At 47.3% G+C, this 27388-nt stretch overlaps 1 protein-coding gene across 1 annotated transcript in view; it reads left to right on the top strand.

The window, feature by feature from the left end:
- The window catches only part of CSMD2 (CUB and Sushi multiple domains 2), a 543771-nt gene that overhangs the window by 43078 nt on the left and 473305 nt on the right, over positions 1 to 27388 (top strand). The window contains 1 exon segment of the mRNA XM_043573327.1: positions 3279 to 3391. Coding sequence (XP_043429262.1) covers positions 3279 to 3391 — 113 coding nt within the window.

Here is a 27388-nt window from a genome sequence, read left to right as displayed (position 1 = left end):
TTATAAAATGAGTTTGGAAGTGTTCCTTCTTTTCTCTATTTTTTGGAAGAGATTGTGTAGAATTGGTGTTAATTCTTCTTTATATGCTTGGTAGAATTCTCTAGTGAAACCATCTGGGCTGGTGTGTATCTTTTTTGGGGATTTTTTAAATTACTAGTTCAATTTCCTTAATAGTGATAAGGCTTTTCAAATGATCTATTTCATACTGGGAAACTTACAGTCGTTGGTGCTTTTCAAGGAACTGGTCCATTTCATCGAATTTGTCAAATGTGTGTGTATGATTTGCAGTATTTCCTTATCATCCTTTTGATAGCCACAAGATCTGTTTTCTGTAACCTTTGCCAATTCTGGATATTCATCAATCTGAAAGGTGAAAAATGAGTCTTGTGGATTTAGTTTCCATATTGTTTTTCATTTGTTTTGTGTGTGTGTGTGTGTGTGTGTGTGTGTGTGTGTGTGAGAGAGAGAGAGAGAGAGAGAGAGAGAGAGAGAGAGAGAGAGACTGAGCGGGGGAGGGGCTGAGGGAGAGGGAGAGAGAGAATTTTAAGCAGTCTCCATGCCCAGCACAGAGCCCTATGAGGGGTTCAATCTCAAAATGGTGAGATCATGACCTGAGCTGAAATCAAGAGTCGGAGGTCCAACCAACTGAGCCACCCAGGTGCCCCTGGTTTCCATATTTTTAGTATTAAGTATGTGGATCATTTTTCTGTTTTTGTTTATTTAATCCTTTGTCATTTTCCTTTATACTTGTTCATCTTTTTCAGGTTGATTTGTAAGTGTTATTTATAGATTATGAATTCTTTCCAGTTTGTATTTTTCTCTTTATTTTTTATTTTATTTTATTTATTTAGTTTATTTTGCTTTGCTACATGTTTTTAATTTTCACATAATTAAATCAACCGATATTTTTCCTTAATCCTTCTGGGGCTTCATGCTGTGTCCGTCAGCAATAGATTGCAAGAGGTAGAACCCAAATCAAACTAGCTTGAGAACAACAAAAAAAAAGGAAGGATGGATGGATGGATAGAAGGAAGGAAGCGAGCATATAGAGGATGAATGTTGGCTCGTGTAACCAGGTACTGCAGAGGTAGATGTCTCTGCATGGCGAGATCAGGGATCTCAACAATGTACCATCAGGGTTCTGTCTCTCTTCTTTTACTTTCAGCTTTGTCTGTATCTGTGTGGGATATCATTTTGGAAAGCAGCTAGGCTCTGGGTAATGTTAAAAAGATGGCTGACAGTCCCAAGCTTGCATTCTAATGGTTTACAATCGAAAACTAAAAGACTCGGAATCTGTATATCCTACCCTACGGAAGGACTCAGAATGACCCTGCTTGGGTTTTGTTTCCTCCCTCTTCTCCATGACTTGAACCAGTCCGTGAAGATGAGGGCTATGCCATGATTGGTCATTTGCCCGGTTCTGTGGCTAGTGAGTGCATAGGGTACCCCACGTAGTGACAGCTCCCTAGAAGAATGATGGTAGAAGGTAGGACCCAAATGAATCCTCTAAACATGTCACTCTTAGAAAGACCTTCCCCAGCATATGATAAAAAAAAAAATAGGTTGTTTTTTTCTAATATGTATGGTTTCACTATTTTACATATAAATTTCTTTTTTTAATGTTTATTATTCTGAAAGAGAGAGAGGGAGACAGAGAGTGAGTGGGGGAGGGGCAGGGAGAGAGAGGCAGATACAGAATTCGAAGCAGGTTCCAGGCTCCGAACTGTCAGCACAGAGCCCAATGCAGGGCTTGAACTCATGGACCACAAGATCATGACCTGAGCTAAAGTTGGATGCTGGACCGACCTGGACACCTAGGTGCCCCTACATATAAATTTCTGACCCATGTTGGAAAGTCAGGGAAATGGAGACTGAAAGTCAGGGACAGGGAGAGGAGAGAATATGGGGTAATGTAGGCATCTTTTGCTGGGAGCTCTTATACTGGAAGAGAACATGATCTTGAAACTGATTTGGTCATCATAGCTCGATCACTTTCCTTCTCTGTTCCTTGAGTTTATTTTGAATTAATAGGAATCCTTTAAGATTAGGATGGTGGGAAGGGCAAGGGCTTCATCTAGCAAAAGGCTTTTCATGGGGGGCATTAACATATACCTGATTCAACTTGTCTGAACCCAGTGCTTATGATTCTAAGGGACATGTTGGCATCCAGATATTATATGACAATGGGAGGTATAGAGTGGGATCCAGGAGCACCACAGGTATCCCAAACTATTTGAAAATCAAGGTAAAGGTAAACCTTGAATTCCTTCCCAGAGCCCTGTCAGGGGTGCAGGAAGGAAGGGTGAGCCTCAGATAGGAGATAAAGGACAGAGGCAGACAGGGGACTGGCCATCTCACTACATCCTGTGTGTGTACTCAGGTCACCTGTGGGTTCCCAGCCGTGGACACCTTCTCTCCTAAAATATGTTCCCAAGCGTTCACTGAAGGCTTCATTATTTTACTTTTTTTTTTTTAACATTAGAAGAATCTTTTACAAATTATTCTTTAGTGCTGAAAACATATTATCTCAGGTTCAACAATTCCTTCCATTTCACCTCTGTTTCTTTTTCTTCACTGAACTCATGGAAAAAAAATTTTTTAAGCATTTTAATTTTAAAAGCATGTATAGTACGGTCCCATTTGTATGAAATTATTTCATTGATGATGGTCCCATCTATTGATCCCTCCATCTATTTGTACATCAACTGTCAAGAATGGTTATTTCTAGATTGCATTGGGTTTTTTACTTTTTGCTTTCATCCTTTAAAAATAATAAGCACTTATTTCTATAAAAGCGGTAGACTTATTCCTTTTAAAGAATAAAGTCTGTGATGAGAAGCATCCACCTTCTGCTAATTATAGTTGAGTATATTTTCCTCAGTATGCAATAAATGTTGTCTGTTGACAATTACTAGTTGTAACTTTGTGGTGAAGTCTACCCAGAGCCAGAAAGGGAAGGGACAGGAGAAGACACCCAAAGAGAAGAAAGGAGTAAGAGACCTACCTGAGACAGGTCCTCCAGGTTGCAAGATGGCCCATGGCTTCCGGAAAGTGGCCTCCCACGTGTCTGTGTCAGGAGACTGCTGGTTGCCGTCACCTCTGCTCCATCACCTCTTTGTCTTTGGACTCCTCGCTTATGCCCAATGTTAGGCTTCTTTCATATCCCTCCCTGTGCCTAAATCAGCATTGTGCATCCAGCAAGCACTCAATAAATGCATAACGGACGCTCACTTCCCAAGGGGGTCATTCTCCCTAAATCGCGCCTCTTTGTCTTCCAGGCTCACAGGCTTTCAGCTGCCAGCCACCATCGTCAGTGTGGCCACCACCCTCTCTCTGCGCCTCATCAGTGACTACGCGGTCAGCGCTCAGGGCTTCCATGCCAGCTACGAAGGTAGGTGCCTCATGGCCCCCACCATGGGGATCTGATGCGTCAGGTCGGAATAGCCGTAGGCGGGGCCAGGCTGCTCTCAGCTGTGGGCAAGGGATGCTTCAGATTCAGAGCTCCCGCCTTCCACAAGGCTGCCTACTATCCAGTAACTCAGTTACCTAAATTGTCTGTGCCATGTTCCCAGGAAACTGAAAATTGAAATCAGAGCTCAGGTGTGGTAATTCATCTTGAGGGCCTGGTAGCATCTATTTCTCTGTCCCCTAAATGCATTTTATTGTGTTTTTCTTTTTTTAATTCTGTTTTCTATTGGACTTAATTGTCCAAGTTGCCTCTGCTTGGTTTTAGAAGTAAGAGAGAGAGAAAACCTAAGGAAAAGAAATTAAAAAAATAAGTAGCAGGAAAAAAATTCTGCTCCATATAGGGACTGCAAAGAGTCAGTTTTATATCATTCAGAAAAGAACAATCAATTTTTCCTTAATAGCACAGATTAGGGTTTCTTGGTTTGAGTTATGCAAATAATTTCCACTTCTCTCGGCTTATTTAAATATGGTGTTGGCATTCAAATTAACACTAATATCTTCAGATTATACACTATTATTGTTATTAACTTTATTATATTAGTTCAGAAGGTGGAACTTCTAGATCTCTGTCATTTCCCTAGGAAATTTACATCTCATTAATAGGTAATTATGCTGCTCTTGGCTAAGACCACACTGCTATTTTGTGTTGAGATCATTAATAGGCATATTTTAAGACTGCTAATGATAATTAATAGCAGTAATGACATAACACCCTAGTAAAGCATGCCAGTTATTCAAAAACTTTCTTTCCCTTACCTCCAAGAACTTAAAGAATAGGTGATGCTTTCTTGAATGAAGCTATAGCAATATGGAAATAGATATCACCTTTGTCCTGGCTAGAAATACACCATGGAAAAAGGACAAGTCCTACCTCCTTGGCAAAGCCCACCCCTGGTAGTAGGGGTGTGAAGGACAGAGTCTGATGCTTCAACCTCAGCATTTGAGGACTCCTGAGAAAGGTCTCAATTAGTCTTAACCAAAGGTTCCTGAGAGGCTCTGTAGAAAGTTCTGCATGCCTTTAACTGAGGGCTTCTGACATAATCCCAGATCACTTTAACTGAGGGCTCCTGACACAACCACAGTCTCCTTTAGCTGAGGGCTCCTGACAAAGACTTAAGTATCTCTAAAGGACTCTTGAGATAATCCAGTTTCTTTGGAAAAACAAAACAAAAACAAAAGCAAAAACAAAAAACAACGATCAGTTTCTCCCAATATCAAGCCTGTAATCTTGGTCATTCTAGCTACATCTTCACCCTGAATCTTTGTCCCTGAACCCAAAGGAATTCTCTCAAAGTCTGAGTTACAGCCTCTTCAGAAGAGGCCTCTTCAGAAACTCCTTACAGTATCTCTGGTCATGAGTTCCTTCTATGACATACTAGGCTTGGGGAGACTGGCTGTGTTTGGGGACGGTGGTGGAATGAGTCAATGACACCAGAGTTGATGCCTGCAGAGATGCTGGGAAGGACTGACCCAGGGGGACCTGGCTGGGCCCTCACGATGTCCTCACTCAGCAGTCATTGTAGATATTTAGCTGAGGCCTGGATTTTTGTAAGGCTTTAGGGAAAAAGCGTCCTATTGATTCCTAACCACATTGTCCCCTCTGCAGAACAATGCCAAGCACTTTTCCACCACATAGAGCAGATCTGCGGTTATATTTGCTGAGGCCTTTTAAATCAGAAGTTGTATGTAGCCTGGACATGAAGGGTCTACCCTTGAAATTAGGGCCAAAATTCTGAATGTAATGGATATGTGTATTTTTTTAAGAAAAGGTCTAGGACAGAGATCAACAAACTATGGTCCCCTGGCTAAATCCAGCCCCTGGCTTGTTTTCGTAAATAAAGTTTTACTGGAATGCAGCTAAGCCCATTTGTTGATGTACTACATATGACTCCTGGCAGGTACTACAACTTAAGAGTCAAGCTACTGGTGCAGAGATCATGTGGCCTACAAAATCTAAAATATTTAGTCCCTGGCCCTTTACAGAAAACGTTTGTTGACCCTCGGTCTGGGGCTGCGCTATCCAGCGTAGTAGCCATTTGCCACAGGGGAATATTTACATTTAAACTAGTCAAACTTAAATAAACTTTACAGTTCATTTTCTCACTCACACTAGCTTCATATCAAGTGTTCAATAGCCACATGGTGGCCACCACAGTGGACAACACAGGTAGAGAACACTTCTGTCATTGCCGGAAATTCTACCGGAAGGAGCTGAACTAAAGCTTCCATCACATTCACCAAGAGTCTGTGATTCAAAAGAGGCCATACAATAGTGAAAAAGAGTAGAGGCTGGTGGGTCCCTCCTTCTATCTGCCTGGCACAGAGGAGGCAGTGCAGACATGAGAATGCTGCAGGACCGGTGGGCCAGAGGAAGGGCCTGCCCTAGCTCAGCCACATAACAGTGACATTGGTGGTAAGAAGACAAAACCTTGCAGGCGAGGCCCAGGCAAACCCTGAACCAGTGCAAACAGGTGGCTGTGGCTGAGTGAGCCCCCATGCGGTCACCCATGCAGGGTTTCTGCTGACTCCAGTCTGTGTGGCTGCTGTCATTGTGCTGCCTGGCAGAGTGGCTCATAGATGCGTGTGCTAACAAGGGAGCCACCCACAGAGAGGCCAAGGCTGGAACTCTCACCAAACCTCACTGATCTGGCCTAGGGACTGGACCACGGGGGTGCATTTGGAAGAGTGTGAACTGCACCGACTTGTGGAACACCTAAAGTTGGGGTGGGGGGGGTAAAAAGTGGAGAGGGTGGGAGGAGCCAGTAGGGGCAGCCTCTGCTGGGAATAAACCACGTGCTGCATGCATTCACCACGGTGGCCTGGGCCTGTCTGTCACCGGGCTTATCAACAAGATACCAGATAATCCCACATTTGGGGGTTGACTGATAAACACTAGCTTCTTAGGCCTATAACTGACTCACTGACCTTGGGCAGAATTTTTGGAACTACCCGGGCCTCACTAGAGGGGGCTCAGGAGATCCAGTAGTCAGAAAGACTGTGAAGATTTGGCTCTCTGGGAGAGACATCAGCCCCTCCCTCCATCACGGAGTCTGCCTCAGTCATTTGTGCCGGACAGTGGTAGACAGACAGACAGGCTCCAGCAGAGGAGGCCCCCCTACCAGCCCGGACTGCCCCCAGCCAGGACGGCCCCCTTACATTCTCTAGTCAGGACAGTGCTGCATCCGTTTAAAAGAAAACATCAAACATCGGGGCCCTGCTCTCGGCAGCTCCCTTTGGCTGATGTCCCCGAAAGTCTGCTATCAAAGCGAGTTTGCCTCCTCCACCGCATCGGGAGAGTGAAACATACAGATAAGGAATCGAACCGCTGTGGGGGTCTTTGGAGAAAGGTGAAGTCAGGTGAAGAGTGTCAGCCCACAGCAGCTGCCGCTTCAAGGGAAAGATCAAAAAGGCCAATCGTCTAACCCCTGGGATGACAGGAGATGCTTGATTTGTAATCCCCGGGGACGAGAGTGTGGGCTGTGGCCACGGACCAGAGGGAAGGGGATCAACTTGTATTGAGTGCTGAGTGTATGCCAGGCACTTTACATACATTATCTCACTTAATCCTCACGGTGGCCCTGCGGACCGACATCGCTATCTCTATCTTACAGATGTATGAGCCGCGCGCGACTTGAGAGTTTTGTGTTCAGCTTAAGGCTACCTGATGGCCAGAAGTTTTTACGTGGCTTCTCTGGCACTAAAGACTATACCCTTCTGTGCCGCACTCCCTGCCAAACTCCTGGAGTAGGGCAGAGATTGGTGACTCCATTTCATGGGCAGGTAAACTGGAGCTAAGTCAGAGGCAGGGAAGGACACGGGAAGCCTGCCTCACCTCCAGTGCACCTCCAGGCTGGTGTCAGGGTCTTCCCGGGGGAGGCCATAAGAGATATGTCCAGAGCCTCTAAGCTAGGGCTGCCAGACAAACTACAGGATGCCCAGTTAATTTGAATTTTAAATTATTCAGATTTAAAAACTTGAATATTTTAAAGTGTAAGTATATCCCAAATATTCCATGGGATATACTTATACTAAAAACTTACCCATTGTTCATCTGAAAGGCACATTTAACAGAGTGTCCTGTATATTCATTTGCTGGCTCTAGTAACCCTTTCTCGGCACAGAGTCCCCAGGAGTCCTCACCCCATTCACTTCCCCCTCCTCCTGCCCTCCAGATCTACCCCCACCCCATCCTGCTCTGCCCATCCGCTGCAGAGGGTCCAGCCTCACCTCTGCCATTCCAGTGAGTGTACATTTAAACAGCTCTCTGCACATGCACATGGGCACCTGCACATAAATGCAGATCCATACATATCGGGAATTATGCTATGTGCTCAGTTCTGTAATCTGGTTAACGAGGACAGAGTTTTTCTATGTTAATAAAAGTAGCCCTGCTTTGTTTGTCCTTCTTAATGAGTATCAGCGAGGGAGCCATTGTGGTTTGCATGTATCACAATTATTTAACCAGTAGCCTTCTGTGGACACTTAGGTGAAGAACATTCTTGTACATACAACTTAAACCCTCATCTAATTATCTTCTTAGAATAAATTCTTGGAAGTGCAATTGCTGGGTCAAAGAGTGGGTAGATTTTACATTTTAATACATAATTTCAGTGTTCTTAGAGAGGTTATACTGATATACACCTCCACCAACAGCACACGTGGGTCTATCCCTCTGCCCCCTACGTTGCACATTGGTGAGTTTTAAGTCAGTTTCATTGGTTAAGATGGGTGAAAAATGAAATCTCATTTGTTGTTATAATTTGCATCTCTTTGATGATAGGGAAGGTTGAGCCCCTGTCATCACTTACTGGCCTTTTGTAGAGCATTTTGTAAATTGCCTGTCCCGCCTCTGCCCATTTTTCTGTTGAGGCGCTAGTATTTTTTCTTATCTTTTTTGTAAGTGGTTTTTGCATATTAAAGATATTAAAGTTATGCGTTTCCTTTTGATGTGCAGGAGCTTTAGTTTTTATGCCACCAGTTTTAAATTAAAAATTTTTTACTTTTATGATCTACCTTTGGTGTCATGCTTAGAAAGGTCTCTTCTCTGCCACAATCAGATAAATATTCATACAAATGTTCATCTTATTCTTTTAGAGTTTTATTTTTACATTGCACTCTCAAATCCCGCTGGAATTCAGTTGTGTTTGTCTTAGTTTCTGCGACGGTTTCCGTCCCTGCCCCACCGGTGCTCTGCCTGTCTGTCCTTCATTCTCCCTCTTCGAGTATGTGGAAGCCGTCACTTCTCAGTTTGCCCCCGGTGATTCTCTCCCTGATATTTCGGCCTTGTCTTCAGGTATTATTTCTCCCAGCCTAGCTGCCAGACTTCTCGCCTTCTCCACACACAACTCTCAAAGACTGTGTGGAGATGTTTCTGTCTATTCCAGACTCCTCAGCAGGTAAACAGGAGTTATTATAAGCCGATCAGAAATGTCAATTAGATGAGTCTCTGCAGGTTTTAAATGCCTGATCTTGGTTGCACCTTTGCATTTTAGGACCATTAATCTCGAGCAGTCCGTCTGACACTTTGGCGAAGGAAAGCCCATCCCTGAGTGCTAAGTCTTAGTCGATCAGATCTATTTAATCATCGAGATCTGAAAACTCGTATTTATTTCTGCTTAGCTAAATCTGTCATCGTGGGATTTCACTATCAAAACATAGGAGGCTTCCTTAAAAATCAGGCCTCTCCACAGATTCTAGAAGGATGAAGGACCCTTATTTTTGCAAATTCCCATTAAGGGGTAACCATTAAGGGGAAAGGTGGCATAGTACAATGATTGAGACCTCAGATTCTGGATTCACCCATATCTGGAATCAAATCCCATCTCTGCCATTCACTTGCTATGAGACCTTGGCCAAGTAATTTCATTTCTCTGAGCTCTGACCTCCACATCTGTAAAATCAGGATAAGAATATGCTTCACAGAGCTGTGAAGACTAAGGAAGAGAATGCACAAGTCCCACGATGTGTTCAGGATAGGGCCTGGCAAATTATCCCTGCTTGATAAATATCAGTGGATTAACGAAGTCGCCCTCATGCTAACCTCACTTGCCTGGGACTATTTCAGGAGATGAAAGAAAAGATAATGTCATCACCAGAGGTCACAGCCCCAGCTCTGCCTCAGTCCCCTGGCTCCTGAGTTTGCCTAAAACCCTCATGCTGTGTCTAGTCTACAAACAGACCGTGGCCTCTCTGGGAAAGGGGCGGAGTTGTCCATCACCGTGAGCACCAGGACTGCCTGTGAGGGCACCCACTGGACAGGGATGAGGCCTCAGGTCCTGCCACCAGGTGGACCAGAACTGTCCAGGTCAAGGCCAGGAGCTTAGCCTTTTCATGACCTCTGCTCTTTCCATCAGAGAGGGTTGGCTCTAGAACTAAATATGCTCATAACACATCCAGCAGGCTCTATACATTGGGGATTGAGGTCATGAACTTGAAAGCTGTGACTGTCTTTGCAGACACACGTGCACACACACGTGTACACATGCATGCTCACACATGCACATGTGTGCACACACACATGTGCACATACACACACACACCACTTCCCTGTATTTCCTTTCATCTAATTCACATGCTCTGAAGCCCACCCACGAACCACTAGTCCACCTGAAAGAATGATCCCAGAGGGGCTGACATCACCCATAAAGTTGATGGTAGAGATTCTTTCATTCACTGAGCTAATATTTACTGAGTGCCTACTGTGTGCAGTTGCTGATTTTTCAACCGAGCCTCACCTTCACAACCACAGTTTCCCCCCTCTGCCCCCATCCACCTGTACTCCCAAAGGGCACCAGAACAGGGGAGGAGGAGGACGCACTCAATGCAGTGTCACTTCTGAAAGAACACCTTCGTGTGCTTTTGCTGCCAGTGGAAGGTCAGCAGTGTCACCCCTGGGGGTCAGATAGACACGTCTGTAGGGGACAGAAGAACAAAGATGGAGCTCCCTTGGATGCTAGACGAGGAGAGGCAGGTTTGCAGCAAACTTCGGGCCAGGGCGTGCTTTCGTGGCTTTTGGAGGTGGAGCAGGGTTGAAGGTGAACATGACACTGTGCACACAGGGAAACTGGGGTCCAGAAATGGGCCCTCCTGATTTTATTTCTTCCTATAATTAGGCCTGCTGATTCCCCATCTCCCAGTCTCTACCTCTTGGACAATTTCCTCATTCTGAAAGGGTTTCCCAATTCTGGGACATTATGCAGACATTTCAAAATTGGGCTAATGGAAGCTATTCAACTCTCTGTGTGTGTGTGTGTGTGTGTGTGTGTGTGTGTGTATATATTATATATATATATATATATATATATATATATATATATATATGCAATTTGCACCATTCAGCCTGCTCTGGGCCAGAACAGCAGGCCTGGTGAGGCCTCCTCTAGGGTGGGAGGCAATGAATGTCCATTTCCTCTGCCCAGGAGGGATGGTGCTTCCTGAGTGAACCTGCTCCATTTCTGATGGCTCTGCCTTGGGAGTTGGAGAACATTCCTTTTAATCAGTACTGTGGAGTAGCAAATTAATACATAGAGATGTGACATTTGAGACAAATTGGGCAGCACGTCTCAATAAGTGGGGAATCAGGATGAATTTCATATCACGTCCTCAATAATTCCACAAACAGTTCATCATGCACAGTGATATTTCCCCCCTTTGGGGAAGAGCATTAACATAATTTGACGATGATATCATACCAAACTCCAGTGCCCTGACCCTCCTCACGTCAGTGTGTTAGAAGACACGGTGATGAAGGGGAAGGAGCCTTTTCAGGTGGCCAGACTACCTGCAGGTAAGGCGGACATCCACTTTAGTTCTCTGCCTTCATTCATTCATTCATTCATTCATCATGCATTCAACAAATATTTGCCACAGATGCTCTATGCCAGGTCTCAAGGTAGGCTTCGAGGAATATGCGTGCATAAGGAGCCCCCAGCTTTAAAGAGCTCTGGGACCTAAGACTCTTGGAAGGGGGAAGGGCAAAGGAACAGGGGTCAGAAAGTGGTGGGTTCAAATGCTGGTTACCTATGAGAACTTAGGCAAGTCTCCCAACCTCCCTGAGCTGATTTTTTGCCAAAGAGAATCTGTAATGCCCCCCTCAAGGGATTGTAATGAGGACTAAAAGAGTTAATGTATATAAAATGCCTGGCACAGAGTCTCTATTCAATAAATACCAACTCCTCTACTGCATGGAGAAAATTGCTCTCCTGCCTGGTAGGGTCTCTGGAGATCATTGCCTTGTCCCCACTGTGTGACTTCGGGCAAGGCACCGAACCTCTCAGCTCCCTCCTATGGAAAATGGGATAACCCACTCTTCCTTTCAAGAGGAGCGTGAGCATTAGTGAAAAGGTCTGGAAAGCACCTAGCATAACATTTGGCACACAGTTGGCACTCAGTGAAAGGAAGCTCTTATAATAGGGCCTGGTGTGTTTTGTGGGCGTGAAAAAATTATTTCCCAACAAAGCCTTTGGTCAAGCCTTGTGGGTCTTCAAGAGCAAGGAAGGCCGCCTATTTTTTGTTTCTTCTGTCACCATGATACCTGAGTCCCAGGCGTGGCACGCAACAGGGACATTTCCCTGGTAGCTAATGCTTGTCTCTGCTAATCTGTATCCCTGCTAGTCCATATAGGGCTTCTGTGCAAATTAGCACAAGTGTCCACCCTGAGGGCACACTGCCCTGTGAGCATATGGCTTAGTGGATAGAGGAGAGGCTGGATTTTGGTTCTCATCACCCCTCTGTCTGGGCACCCTTTTGCGCTCACTGTTTTGTTTTTTTTTAAAGAGGAGAGAGAGAGAGATAGAGAGAGAGAGAGAAAGCACAGAGGGGGAGGGGGCAGAGAGAGAGAGAGGGAGACACAGAATCTGAATAAGTCTCCAGGCTCTGAGCTGTCAGCGCAGAACCTGACACGGGGCCTGAACCCATGAACTGTGAGATCACGACCTGAGCCGAAGTCGGACGCTTAACTGACTGAGCCACCCAAGAACCCCTGCACTCACTTTTTGTATTCAGCCTGAACGACTGCACAAGGGGGCCTTGCCCCAGAGCCTTCCTCTTAAGAGTCTGTAGTCACTCTTGGTCCAACAAAAGATTCAGAAAATCGTTAGATGCTGGGGTGCAAGGATCTCAGGGGAGCTCTCACTTAAACCTTCCGATTGCTTCCAGGATGGAGAGCAAACCCCCTCCAGTCATGAAAGCCCTGGACATCAAACTTACCTCCATCCCCTTCCTCCTCTGACCCCACTGGACTCTCTCCAGTCTCTGTCTCCCCTACATTCCTCAGACTCCTCCACCCACTTCCCCCCTGTACCACCACTTCGTTCCTTTTTTTGTTCTCCTCCCAGTCTCTGCTTAACCCAAACCCACAGGCTGCCGGTGGTGCAGACATGGCCTCTCAGCCCTGGGCCCATCTCCCCCCATACCACGCATCGCTTGTACCTTTCCTGTTCCTCCTTCACCTTCTCCATGCCCATGCGTGCTTCCGGATGGCTGGGACACGCAGGGGAGTGATGGGGAGCACTGAGGCTTCAGGCTCAGGTCTGGGAGGGAGAATCGGCTCCTAGCCCAGCCGGCTAGTAACCTTTGTGGGGGGGGGGGGGTGACCGCCCCTGTCATAGGAAGACACTGATAATCCCTCCTCCATGCGATTCTCACCGGGCACAAACAACGCCTGTTGGGCATTCCTAATGCACTCAGAAAGCAGACATGGGGACTGTTGTGATCACCGTTGACAGCTGTGTCTAGCCCAGGGTCCGACATGTGGTGGATGCTCAATAAACAATGATTAAATAAGATGGAGTTGACAACAGGTGCTCATCTCGCCCATGTAAAAGACCCCAACAAGGAAAGAGATTCGCTCAAGGTATCTGGGACCGTATTCCGCTGAATCTGAGATACCCTCTGTTAGAAGATATAGCTCGATTTGATGTACCACAGAGAAAGAAAAACATGTTGCCAATTGAAGTATGACATGCTATTGATTACAAAACACATCTCAATTTCAAAGATACTAAAAAATGGAAAAATGCGTGCCCTAGAACCGATGAAATATGGTAATTCCTTAATTGCTTTTGACCACGCCTCAGCCTCCTGTGCAGTGGCTCGTCCTTTTGACCTCTTCCCCGACCCAGGGCTCTCTGATGGTCCAAGCTCTTCCTTCTCAACATTCAGGTGGTGGCTCCCTCAGCCATGTGATCACCTCTTAATTTATTCTCTTGGCTCCGAGTCTCATTACTTCTCAATTTTCTGCATTGAACTCTATTTAACACCTATTAACACAGGTCTTCAGTTGATAAACGCCCTTTTCGCGGGAGGCTGCAGGATGCCCCAGCCTTGACCCTTCCTGCCATATCTGTGCCCAAGGCGGGCGAGCCCATTAAACCCAAACATGGCTCACCAGGGGCCATTGCCAGCCCGCTGCCAGCCCCTCCCATAATGGCCCCTGAGGCACTGGTGGGGACGGGAATGTGGTTTCCTCGGTTTGGATGGGAGGTGGGAGGGCCCGCCTTTAACCACTGTTCTGGCAGAGACTGTAGCTGGATGTTCACATCTGCCTCCCTCCCATGGGTCTAGGTCAGGTGAGCCCATCAGAACTTCTTCCACTGGCCCCTGCCCTGGCGTTTGAGAGGACACATGCCTTCCTACTTCCTCTTCCTTGGGGGGACCATCCCCCCCCCCAGCCTCGAGGATAACACCTCCACACAGAAGTATCAGATTGAATATTCCAATCTCCTCTCTTCCCATTGTTTGATAATTTGGAGGTGAGAAGCTACTGTTCTGGATTATTCTTTCCAGCTCCTCCCTTTAATAGTGTGGATAATTGAGGGTTTGCACCCATTGATATTACATTTTAACAGCAGGAGGGAAAACACCTAGCAGGTTAGGTGGGGGAGGCTGATTTGGCCGTTTGGGGGTGGACAGATTGCATCCCTGTCCTTCCGGTCCCATTGCATGAAAGCTGTTTCACAGTCCTCTATCCTCACACGAGCCACAGGATCCGCGCACACCCAGGGCCTTTGAGATGAAGAAAACAAAGGAACCAGCATGTGTTGAGCACCTGTGACGGGCCCAGCAATGCAATGGGAGCTTTGCAGACCCCGGACATCACCACCTCAAGAGCAAGGCCTTGCTAAGATCCCCATTTCACGGATAAGGAAGTTCAGGCCCAGAGAGGTTAGTTACCTCGCCTGAGTTTATACAGCACCTAAGGGGCATGCACACCTCTCCGCTCTGTGCTGCCTCCCAAAATAACTCCCAGTTGGTCCTCCAAACCCACACATAGGAGGCGCTGTGGAGTCAGGGTGCTGGGGTGTTTCCAAGCCTGCAGTTCCTAGTCTTGACCTTGATGAGGACACTTGCTGCCAGCGACCCTGTCTCATAGGTGATGGCTTTGCTTCCCTACTTTTCAACCTGCCCTTTCCAGTTCTTCATTTCCTGCTCTTTCCTTAAGACCTTTATCCAGCTATATTTTAGGAATAATGCAGATTGGGTTTGGTAATGAATTCCATTACCGGGAGTGGTTTTGTGGAGTGGAAGAGGGCAGAGAAATGGGCAAGCCAAGCATTTCAGCCTCAGGGCCTCCATACACTCTGTTCCCTTTGTCGCTGTGCCCTGGAGGCCCCGTAGCTTTCTGCCTTGTCTTTGCTTCAGGCCTCTGCTCAGATGTCCCCTCATCAGAGAGGCCTTTTCTGACCATACTATGTAACACAGCACCCCCACCACCCCTACTCCCTGTCACCCCTTGACATATGATAACGATTATTTGTTTGCTTATTGTCTATCTCCCCTATTAGATTACGAGTTTGGGGAGGGGGCAGGGTCTTCCTCTTTGTTTTGCGTGGTTATTATTCTCTGCAGAGTCCTCAGCTCCCAGAACAGGTCCTGAGGTGTTAGGCACTCAATAAATATTTGGTGAATGAATGAATGAATGAATGAAATCAAAGGTCAGAAGAAAGAAAGTGTAGTGAGCACCTGTAAGAAATCTTGCCTGGCAGAAGTGTAGAATATGAGAAGCTGGAGTAGCAGGAACTGAGCTGGACGAGGGTTGGAGGCCAGCTCCAGCAGGGCCTGGGAGGCCACAAGAAGGAGTTTGGGCTTTATTTGCAGAGAGAGGCCATCACCAAGGGGTGCTAGGCAGGGGAGTGATCCTGTGAGATTTGTACTTCAGGGATGGTGAGAAGGACAGGGGACAGATTAGAGCCAAGGGAGCCATGGCAGATGGGGACCATTGCCCAGCACAGAATGTGCCTGGACCTTCTTTAGCACTGTAGAGGGTGCCAGGACAAGGGGACACCTAGCCCAGGGCTCATGCCACACTGCCCACGTTCCTTATGGATGGGTATCTGAGCTGCTGAAATAGAAGAAATGGCCTACACGTGGAACACCTTGTTTTTGCCAATGGCTTAAACAAAATATGTATGGTATTCCTGTCTGTAGACATTCATGATGTGATTGTAACTGATTGAAAAAGCTCACCTCAAGAGTCCTGATGAACACATGATCCAGGGACTGGGATCTCCAGTGTTAAGTGATGGAGATGAAGCCTTAGGGATGACAGCCGGAAATTTTGCAGAGGATTCCGAGCAGGGAGGAAGAGCAAATACATTGGACACTGATGATTGTAACGATGAATAACATTGCTTCATCTCCTGCCAGGTGCTAGGGACTCTTCCAAGTGGCTTACGCGTCAACATTTAAGCCTCACAGCAATCCTATGAAGTAAGTGCAACCATTATCCCCATTTTACTGAGGAAGCACAGAGAAGTTAAGTAACTTGCTTGAGGCCACACAGCTAGTAAGAGGTAGAATGTGGGTTTGAGCCCAGGCAGTTTGACGTCAGCTGGCAAAAAAGAATAAAATACTTTCATGCAGCCAGGATTGTTGGATCAAAATAAATATTTCACTATAATGGAGCACAGTGCCAAGCTTTGTACTTTAAGGATCTAGCAAAAGGAAACAATGTGCTGATCTGGCTATATTCAAATGTGAAAGTTCTACATAACAAAACCCACCTACAATGGAGAGTGTTGAATAATACTATGCCAGATAGGGTAGGAAAGGTTGATTCTTTATATTATATAACGAGCCCAGCCAGGGTGGTAAGAAAGATATCGGGAGTTCACACCAGAGGAAATAGAGTCAGCAAGTAAATAGGAGAGCTGTTCAGTCTTGCTGGTAATCAACGGAGTGTCAATTAAAACAATGAAATGACACTTTATCCCTAGTCAATTAGCTTGAAGACCCTTAGGCGGAAAGATAGTGCTGGAGCAGATACAGAGAAAAGGCACACTCACAGTTGCTGGTGGTGATGTAAATGAGTCCTTTGGGAATCCAATTTGACAACATGTATCAAGAGTCATAAAATGCTCATGTCGTTTGACCCAGTAACTCCTCTCCTGGGAATATATCCTACGGAAGTAATTCAACAGAAGAAGAAAGTTCTATGTGTGAAAGTGTTGATTTCAGCGTTATTTATAATGATGAAAAATTGGAAACTGTAAAAATGTCCAACAATGGGGGATGCCTATGAAAATTATGGTCCATCTACCTAATGGATTTATGCAGCCATTTAAAATTATAATAGCATTATTTAGTAATATAGAAAGATGTTTACGATATTATTTTCAGTGGAAAAGCAGAACGCAAAATTGTTTCCCCATATTTATTGCAACTGTGTAAAGTAGGTCTTATACGGACAGGGACTGGATGAAAATAAAAAAGGGAAGCACTTGCTGTGGGAGGGCAGTGAGATTGTGGGTGTTTTTGACCTTCCTCTTAATGGCTGCTCTAGTGTTGATTGTGTGATAAAGGGTAAATAGGAGAAAATCCAAAATCCAAAGAGTAAACTAAAATCAACAGCAATGACGTCTGGCTTATGTGAAAACTACACAAAGCTTTCATTTGTCTGTGAATAGAACATGTGCCAAACATCACATGGCTGTATTGACAGAAGTATAGACACCGATCTTAGGAGGTGGACACATTCAGAGGAAGGAAACTCACACAATAAAGCGATGATCAGTAACAAGGTGTTTTTGAGGGTCAGACTGTATCTCCAGTGTTAAGACCCAGCACAGTGTAGGTGTTTGGGAAACATGAATGAGAGAAGTAATGATCTCTAAAGAATAGTTAAAGAGAGGACTTGGAGGTGACTTGAGGATGGGTTACATGCAAAACAAATAAATGTTTATTCTGAATTGTTCCAGAGAGCAGGACAATGTCCATTGCATAGATGTTTGAGAGGTGAATTCCAGCCAAGCCACAAGAAGAAATTCTGCATAGTTTTAATTATTGAGGTAATGAGCTCCCCATCTCTGGAGGTGCTCAAGCAAGGGTTTGACCAATCAAGTTCTACCAGAGATGCCATTAGAATACTTCTCAAATTGGTATGTGTACTGGATTGCATCAATTTAACATTCCATCAATTGTAAGATGCGCCATTATTTTATGCACCACTAAGAAAGAAAGAACACTACCAATTAAACTATGACACACTCTTGATTGTAAAACTCCTTTCAATTCCTGAGCTGTTTAAATGTTAAATGTGGGGAAAAAAATCAGTGAAATACTGTATAGTCCCAGGGGGCATAAGTGGTGTATTTTGAGTGCCCAAATCTACAGGCTCAACATGCCATATCTTCCAGTTTTATCAGGGGTAGCAGTATTAAAGCTTGTACCTTATATTACTATTTATATCTCTGTATCTCTACATACACACATACATGAAAGAGAGAGAGAGGGAGAGACAGGCAGGTCCAATACAAGTAGGCATTTTTTAAAAGACAAAGCAGGACACTTCACAGACACGCCCTGCTGGTGGCCAGCCACACTAGCTTGTTCCCTAGACCCTAGGTGCAGCATTCTTTTCCTGCTGAGGATTTCTTTGGTGTCAGAAGATGGGCTGAACTGGATAGGGACTTTCCCTAGATGCCTTCTATAATGAATGGAAGATCTACGAGTTGCTAATTCAATGACTCTGTGATTCTGGAACTCACTACTTTAATCAGTGATCCCCATCCATTAATTCGATTGACTTTGATCCAAAGCAATTTCTAATCCCTAGTACCGGCCCGGGCCCTGCCAATCAAGCCCCATTAACATTGAGACTGCAGGGATACAGGCACGCAGCCGGCCATCCCCATAAAAACCCTCTACCCGACCCATGTTCCAGCAGCCCCTGGAGCCGCTGCAGCCCTTTGTGACTCAGTAAGCTGTGGAAGGCCAGAGAAGGCATGTCACCTGGGACATTATCCTTCCTCAGGCACAGTACACCTAGAGCCAGTGCCCACATTGCCCCCTCATGCCTGCCACCTAGCTCGTCTTCCACCCCCTTCTAGAGGTCAGGGTAAAGCAGGAAACAGCCAGGACAGTAGAATGAGCTTGCACTTTGGAACCAAATTGTTCTTGGGTTCATCTGTCATTCACTGCATGTTATCTGGAGAACAGGCCGTGATATCTCCGAGCCTCAGTTTTGTCAGCTGTAAAATGGAGTCGATGCCTGAGCTCACTGGAATAAGACCAGGCTCATCTGTAGCCATGCCCAGTGGGATTGGGTTTGCCTCCTCCTGTAGGTCGTTCCTTGCTCTGGGACCATGTGAGAGTCTTGTAAAGCTTCCATATCCATCTTGAATGGATGCTGAGGTGTGGGAAGATTCCTTCCTTTCCTGGGAAATAATGTCTGGAAGGCTGAACTTTTGGCAGCCCCACCATTCCCAAGGCAGGGAGAATGTTCTCTTGCCCGTGCCGCACCCTCAGCTGTGTTGGAGAACAGCATGGGTCCCGCTTAGAGGCAGCACATGGGCTGGCTGGCTGCTGGTGAGGCTTCTGAGGACACAGACAGAGTAGATTCCTTGGTTTCTTGCTGTTCAGTCAAGCACAAAGAGGAGAAAATGTACCAAACAGTGTAAAGGTTATGAAAACCTAGCTTTTTTGTTCATCCATCCGTCAATCCATCTATCTATCCATCCATAAACATGGCTTGAATACATACTCTGAACAGGGCCTGGGAAAACACAGATGGGTAAGATCCAGTCCTTGATCTTGGACAACTATGAGCTAGTTGGGAGATGGATAAGAAACCCAATAGCTCTGATGCAAACTGCTTGAGAGATGAGGGTGTGGGCATGGCGGCTGCTTACTCAGGCCCAAGGAGGAGGGCTCCCTGGATGGACATCGGGGTTCCAGACCACCACGTCCTGGAGAATCCTCAGGCTCTGAGTCAGCAACATCCAGGAGCCCCTGAGGCAAGAGTTTGCCTTGTACATTTGAAGAACAGAGATGAGCCCGTGCGATCAGAGGAGACTGAGCTGGGGTAGAGAGTGGTAAGAGGTGATAAAGTCAGAGAGGGAAGAGGGGACCAGATCAGCACAGTCTTATGTTATGGGAAGGACTTGGCTTTTACTCTGAGTGCGAAGGGACCTGCCAGCAGGTCAGAGGAGGGCCTGACCCGACCTACCTTTTAGCAGCTGCTGTGTGTGTGCATATATTTGAGGAGGGCAAGGGTGGGAGCCAGGAGCCTGGGTGCAAGACCAGGGGGCTGTGACAAGGGCAGCAGCAGTGGAGGGGACGAGAAGCAGGCCTGTTCTTGATGGATTTTTCTGGTGGAGCCAACAGAAGCAGCTGACAGATTGGATGGGGTGGTTAGAGAAAAGTCACGGATGACTGCAAGGGTTTGGAGCAACTATAGCACAGAGCTGCCTCTAACCTGTGGGGAGCAGGCTCGGGGGTGCGAAGACTAGAGCTGAGTTGGGTCTGTTGGCCATCGGGAGGGCCCAATGGGGAGGCAGCTGGGTGCAGATGGTCTGTCTGCAGATACATTGGAGCCTTCTCTCTCAGAATGTAGACAGTATTTGAAGCCGTGGGGTCAGATGAGATGACTTTGAGAGGGAGCAGACTTTGAAAAGAGGGCTTCTCTTTACCCCCAAAGCTGTATTTGCCTGGGGTATCAAGAGAGGGCCCGTCACCCCTTTCTGCCAGTTCTGTCTGTTTCCTGGTTCTTACAGCAGCTGTAGCATCGATTGCTTCCAGAGGTCTGGCCTGCAAGGGCAGTACTGGCCCTGGCGAAGCAGAGCCTCTCCCCGCCCCGGGGCTTCCGGCCCCCTTCCTGTCTTCTGGGAGCAGGTGCCCAGCATCTGTGGAACTCGCAAAGTGCTGCTTGAGTGGAGGGTGTCGGGAGAGTGGCAGAGCCCGTGTGTCCCGCCCTGAGGTCCAGAGAGAAACAAGAGAGGCCCCCGTTGCCAAGAAGTCAATGCTCGGAGCAGCGAGGCAGGTCGTGCGTGCGTGTGGGTGCTGGAGGCCTGAGCCCTGGTGGAGAATCGCCTGAAGCGTGGGGAGTGGAAGCTTGGCTCTGCCTGGCGGGCACCTACTGCCCGGGGAGCTATGGATTGAAAAATCCATAATGGGCATGACAGTGAGTGATAATACTTGAAAGGAAATCCGCAACGTCTGCCTTCAAAGCAGTGCTTTCTGGAATGCAGGCCCCAGCGCTGTGCTGTTCCGTAGCTGTCCTTTGGAGATGTTCCTTGGAACACTTAGCCAGCTTGCTGCTTTTAGCACCCGGAGAGCAATTAGCAAGATTGTGGCTTGGGCTTGGTGTTGGGCTCCTTTCTAAAGGCTAATCGCTGGTTCACAAAAGTGAGGTCTTGGGTGGGGCCCCGGTTCCACCAGGTGGCTGACCCTGGTTCCAGTGATGACGAGGACGACATGCAGACAAACTCAGGGAGAGGCAGGGCTATCACCTGTGTCCCCAAGCCCTGACAGCTATAAGGGAAGAGCTGTTTGGGGTTTGGCAGTAATTTCACGGCTCCGTTCATGGGACTGTGTGCTTTTGACGGAGAATCATTCATTCATTCAACGAATGTTATTGAGCACCAGGCACAAGCTGACATTCTGGACTCGCAGCAGTGAACAAAGCAAACGCCCTCACGGAGTTTGCATTCCAGTATATAGAACAGATAGTAGACAAAATAAATGAGTAAAATATACAGTATATAGATGTTGATGAGTGCAAAGCAAACTGATAAGCAGAGAAGCGGGAGAGGACAGGTCTAGGGTGGGGAGGTTACAATTCTAGATTGGGTGGTCAGGGAGGCTCCTTGAGGAGGTGCTATTTGTGTGAAGACTTAAAAGAGGTGAAGGGGTGAGCCAGGAGTATGTATGGGGGAAGAGTGCTCCAGACAACAGGGATAGCAAGTGCAAAGGCCCTGAGGTGGGCCTGACATGTTCAGGGAGCAACAAGGAGTTGGGTGGCTGGAGGGGTGCCTGGAGGTGGGATGAATAGGAGGCAGAATCAGAGGCCACAGCGCCAGGTGACCTATGTTCTGACAGAGTGTTTCCCACATAGAAGAAAACTCTGAGCCATTCTGCCTATGTTGCCAATTCATCAGATGAGGAAACTGACCCAGTCAGGCAGTGATTTGTCCATAGTCTTTCTGTCAGTAGCTGACCTTGTTCTAACACTCACGTCCCCTGACATCCAGATCATTCCTTTTCGTTCAACTTACTTAGTCATTCAGAAAATGTTTATAGACATTTCACTCACTATTGGAAATGAAAAGTAAACAAAACTGATGGAGAGGCCCAGAGAACCAGAGTGGAGAACGGATGGGCTCTCGTGAGAAGATGCTCACAGACTCTCTGTTTTGACTTTCCATCTGGAAAGGAGCATTTGAAAATACCACCCCCGGGGCCCCTTGTTGGCTGAGTCGGTTAAGCGTCCGACTCTTGATCTCAACTCAGGTCTTCATCTCACAGTAGTGAGTTCAAGCCCCACACTGGGCTCCACACTGGGTGTGAGGCCTATTTAAAAAAAAAAAAAAAAAAAAGGAAAAAGAAAGAAAAGAAAAAAAAAAAGAAAGAAAACATCACCCCAGAGCCAGTGGAAGTTGGGATTTCTCTTGCCCAGTTTAACAGGCAGATTTCTGAGCTTTTGACCGTTTTGCCCTCAGTCCACCTCTAGCTACCTTTCCATCTAGAAGTTATTAGAGTTATTAGACCAGGGCTTGGCCTCCAGTGGGAAAAGAAGTGAAGCATGTAGTAATTTGAGCAGGAATTACTGGCACAGTGTAAGGCAGTGAGGCCCCACTGGTGATCTAGAAGCCTTTGCCCAGCCCTTCATGGAGCTCCGAGCCCAGCTGGGGGCCAGGCCTGCAGTCTGGCACCATGGCTTTGATGGGGTCGATGGGGCTGCGGGTGGGTAGGTGGACGGGTTAGACGAGTTCTCCTAGAGGAAGCAGAGAGGTGAAGGGTGAGAAGAGGATAGCAGGCCTTTCTGAGGCGGAGGGAGATCATAAGCAAATCATGGAGAGAGTTGGTGTGACCTTGGGGAAGTCCCTGAACCTCTCTGTCTCACTTTCCTCACGTACACATGTGAAAACGGTGGAAACTACCTTGCAGAGTTATACTGAGGATGAAAACGGAGAATGCAGGAACACCACCCAGCCCATTCTGCATACTTGCTCGATGGTCTATATCATCATGGCCTTCCAGTACGTAGAGTATAAGGGACCATAACCTCCTGTCTGGGCTCTGCTTCCTGGAGGTGGTGCCACTATGGCTGAACCTTAAGTGGTCCAGTGAGCCAAGGGAGTGAAGAAGTGGAGAGGAAGGCATTCCAGGCAGGAGGGGTGGCCTGAACCAAGACTTGGAGGCCAAGGCCAGCATGGCAAGTATGAAGAGCTCCGTGTGGGTCAGTATTCAAATTAATGAATAACAATTAGAAGGTAATGAAGGTGGTAAGGTGACACTGTAAAAACACGCGGGGTCAAGAGCCAGAGGCCTGTATGCATGTCAAGGATGTGAGTGTTGTCTGTGGTCGGCAGAAACCTGTGGAAGGGCTCTCAGAAGCAAGGCAGTGGCATCACCAGACGTTTCGAAAGGTCACTGTGGCTGCTGAGGAAAGGGTCCAAACCAGAGGGTGGGGGCCTTCCTAGGAAAACAGGTGCCAGGTGTGAGGCCTGAAGCCGAGATAATGGCAGCAGGGTTGGGGATGGAGAGGGGAGGCTGGGGTCGGATCGCACAGGGGCGAAATCAGCAGGCCTTGATATTTGATTAAATTTGGGGGATGGGGGAGGCAATGACAGAAAAGGAATATTCAGAGTGTCTCAGGAGGTCAAGCAGTTTTAGGAAAAGACACTCCCAATGGATTTACGAGTTTATAGTGTGTGTGTGTGTGTGTGTGTGTGTGTGTGTGTGTGTAAAGTGGGGAATTGGCTCACGGGATTATGGAGGCCAGGGAGCCCTACGATCTGCCACCTGCAGGCTGGAGGCCCAGGAGAGCCAACGGTGTGATTCAGTGTGAGTCTGAAGGCCTGAGAACCAGAGGACCTGATGGTACACATCCCAGTCCAAGGGCAGGAGAGGACGAGAGGAGATGGCCCAGCTCAAGCAGCGAGGCCAGAAAAAAAAGGTGCAGTTCCTCCATCCTCTGTCTTTTTATTCTATCAGGCCCTCAACAGCTTGGATGGTGTCCACCTGCAGTGGGAAAGGCACTCCACTTACTGAGTCCACCGATTCAAATGCTGCACCCTTCCAGAAACACCCACACAGACACACCCAGGAACAGTGTTTAGTCCGGGTGCCCTGTGGCCTGTCAGGCTGACACACGACATCAAGCATCACAGCATAGCAGTCAGCACCATGCGAGAGCAGGAGTCACCCGGGGAGAGGCCATCACCGGGATGGGTGCGGGAGGTGGGGGTCAGAGCCAAAACCCTGGGGGACACCCGGGGCAGGCAGAGGAAGTGGCTTACACAGAGGGGCCCTTGCTGGGGCTTTGGGAAGACTGGCAGTAAAGTGCACAGATGCCAAGGGGTCAGGGCCCCCACAAGAAGGGGCAACGGCAGTGGTAAATGGGGCCGAGCCTCTAGGAAGAACAAGCCTGTGCACCTGTCTACTGGGTTCTGCCCCAGGGGTGAGTGCAGTTAGCCATGGAGGTCTCCCTCACCCCCATGCAGGGGGCTGAGGCATGAATGGGAGGCAAGGAAGGAGAGCTGAGCATCCAGACACCTCTTTAGAGATGTTTGAATGATAAGGGGGGATGTGGGGCCAAGTGAGCTTCTGGGTTTCTTTGGCTCTGTTTTTACTATAAGAGAAACCAGGGTGGGTTTAAAAGCTGAGAAGGAGCTTGGGATGACAGAGTCCTGCGTGGTTGAGAAGGATTTCCAGAACCCAAACCTGGTGTTCCGCATAGTTCTCCCTGTCGGACAGGACAATGATAGAGCCCTGTGGCAGACCACTAGAGACTGCCTTCAGATGGACAGAAGCCCGCCGACTCTTTTGCCTTGTGCCCAGGCCTAGCACTGCTCCACCTTGACTCCCAGGAACTTCAGCCCATCCACATAGTGTTCCAGGGGACAAGCAGCAGCTGAAACACCATGGTAGATGGAGTCAGAAACCTGGATTAAAGTCTCAGCCTGGCTCCTCACTAGAGCGACAGGTTTGAGTGGGACCTTGAACCTTTCAGGACCTGCCCTTGCCCCCTTATCAAAATGGGGCCAGTGCTGATACCCGCCATGATTTCTTCATGCGGTACTTGGGAAGGTTGGACCGGGGGACGTGGGGGGAGGAAGATGGGTGGTCAAATGGAAAGCCTGAGCACAGCTGTGGTTTTTATTTCTCACCTGTGCCCACTTGGAGTCAGAGCCGCTGACTGATGAGTGTGGGGAACTGGCAGCACATTTCAGAATCCTGATTTGGCTGTGCGTGCTTTATAAAGCATAATCATTTGTTGGTTTAAGTGAGATCTCTAGGCTTTTTCAAAGAGTCAAACAATTTATACTCAAACTGCAGCTTGACAGCCAGATTTGGAGATGCACGTCTTTTTTTTTTTTTCTTAAGACCACATGTCTTGCTTTTATAGATTTTAAGAGTATTCCATGTTCATGGGAGAAAATGGGGGAGGTGCACAAAAGCACAAAGAAGAAAATTACAGTGAACTGTGATACGACCTTCTAGATATCACCACAGTTAATAGGTTGGTGTTTATCCCTCTGGGTATATGTTTGTAAATGTGTGCATTAAATTGAAATTTTATATATTTATATTGCTATAATTATTTAACTAAACTCCTGTGTTTAAAATTTGAATTGTTTCCACTTTTCCCCTATGATAATGTTGCAATGAAAAATCCCTATACATAAATCATTGGGTGCATCTGATTATTTCCTTAGAATAAATCCATAAGGGCATGGCCTATTTCAAAGACTTTTGGTAGGTGGTTTCAAATTGCTTTCCATAAAGATTTATCTTCTTGCCAGCAATGTACACACATTTGCTCACACCCTCTGCATCACTGAATATTAATACTTTTAAACAATGGTTCGCCAATTTGACAGGTTAAAAGGGGGGGCAGGGTGCGGTCAGAGGAGGCCAGTCCTGAGGGGCTGCCTGTATCCCAGCAGCTATAGGAATTACGGCAGAACCCGTGTTTCTCAGGAGTTTGTTGTTCTGTGGCCACTGCCCTGGCTTGCCCCTCACTTACTGAGGACCCAGTGAATGCCTCTGTGTGTTTGCCCCAGAGTGGGGCACTTCCAGGAGACTGAGGTCAGACAAAATGGGATAATGATGCTCAGGGGCATCTGAGTCCTGAAAAGAGAGGGAGGGAGGGAGGGAGAGAGAGAGAGAGAGAGAGAGAAAGGGCATTTCAGGTGGAAGCAGGCCAGTCCCCTGCATATCATCTTGTAATCCGGGCTCAGATTCTAGAGGCTTCTTTTGGGCATCGTCCACACTCTGGAATGCTCTGTTGTCCACGGGACCTGCCTCATTCTGGACTAGATGGAGACCTTCTGGGGGCAATGAATTAGCAGAGTTTTCAGAGTGTCCATGCTTAAGGCCACTGCCCAGCTGGCTCTCTAGAGGATGCTTCCCCTCCCCACCCTCCTCTGTTCTTTCTTGCTATCTCTCGGGGGCCTCTACTCTCCCAGAGTGGGAGAGTAGGGCAGAAGGGAAGTGCCCTGCTCCACCTAGGAATGGTCATGCCTCCACCCTGGATAAGCTGGAGGCCCGTGGGAGAAGAAGAGGCAGAGAGCAGAAACTTCCTGTGTCAGTACTCAAGAACAAACTGTGCGGCACATTCATTTATTCATCCCATCTTGCATCGTGCTGATATTAGGACAAAAATGAAGATGAACAGGACCAGGTCCTTTGATGCTTTCTAGGAGCTCACAGCCAAGTAAGACAGACAAGCTCATAAACCAGCAATCACAAACACAGGGGTGAGGGATAAGCCTCAGAACAGTTTCTTCCAGACAGTCTGGAAGCCCAGGCTGCTTACTTGTCTTCATCTGTTATTTGCACTTTGGAAAAAAAACAAAAAACAAAAAACTACTCCAGAAGCAGTGTGGGATGGTGAACTGGAGTCAGGGAATGAGAACATTCCCTGGGGTATGAGCAGTTGACCGGGTATAATAAGAGCAGAGGTGAGCAGGGTCTAGAGTCCACAGAATTTTCCAGGTGCATATGCAGGGTCCTCCCCCCCCCCCCCCCCCGCCCCAGGAGGCAAGATACTAGCCTCTGAGTTAGGGGCCACAGGAATCAAGGGAAGCCTGGGAGGACTGCCCCACAGGTGCCTGCTTTGGCTGGGAATCAGGATGGGCTTCGTGATGAACCAAGATAGATTAGAGCCTTAAGGACAGGGAGCCATGTGTGGACCAATAGGAGAATCTGGCAGACAGACCAAATGGCTCTCACCTTGAATGCTGGCATCAGTGAGTTGGTTGTGGCTGCCAAGGACCATGTGTTGAATCCACAGCTAGAATCACTGAGAAGAGTGCATAGATCAGCTAGTGATGTCTGTATGGGGGTAGATTAGAGAAATGTTGGCACGTATGCTATTTTTGTTGTCCATGATCCCCAGGAATCAGGGATGACAGAAAGATCTTGATGGACGATATTGCTGAATGCCAGAGAGGTCAGGGTCGTGATCGTGTGCATG

The sequence above is a fragment of the Prionailurus bengalensis genome, chromosome C1, assembly GCF_016509475.1.
Source record: "Prionailurus bengalensis isolate Pbe53 chromosome C1, Fcat_Pben_1.1_paternal_pri, whole genome shotgun sequence".
Classification (NCBI taxonomy): domain Eukaryota; kingdom Metazoa; phylum Chordata; class Mammalia; order Carnivora; family Felidae; genus Prionailurus; species Prionailurus bengalensis.
The sequence above is the reverse complement of the archived record's forward strand: the minus strand, read 5'-3'. Positions and strand labels throughout refer to the sequence as shown.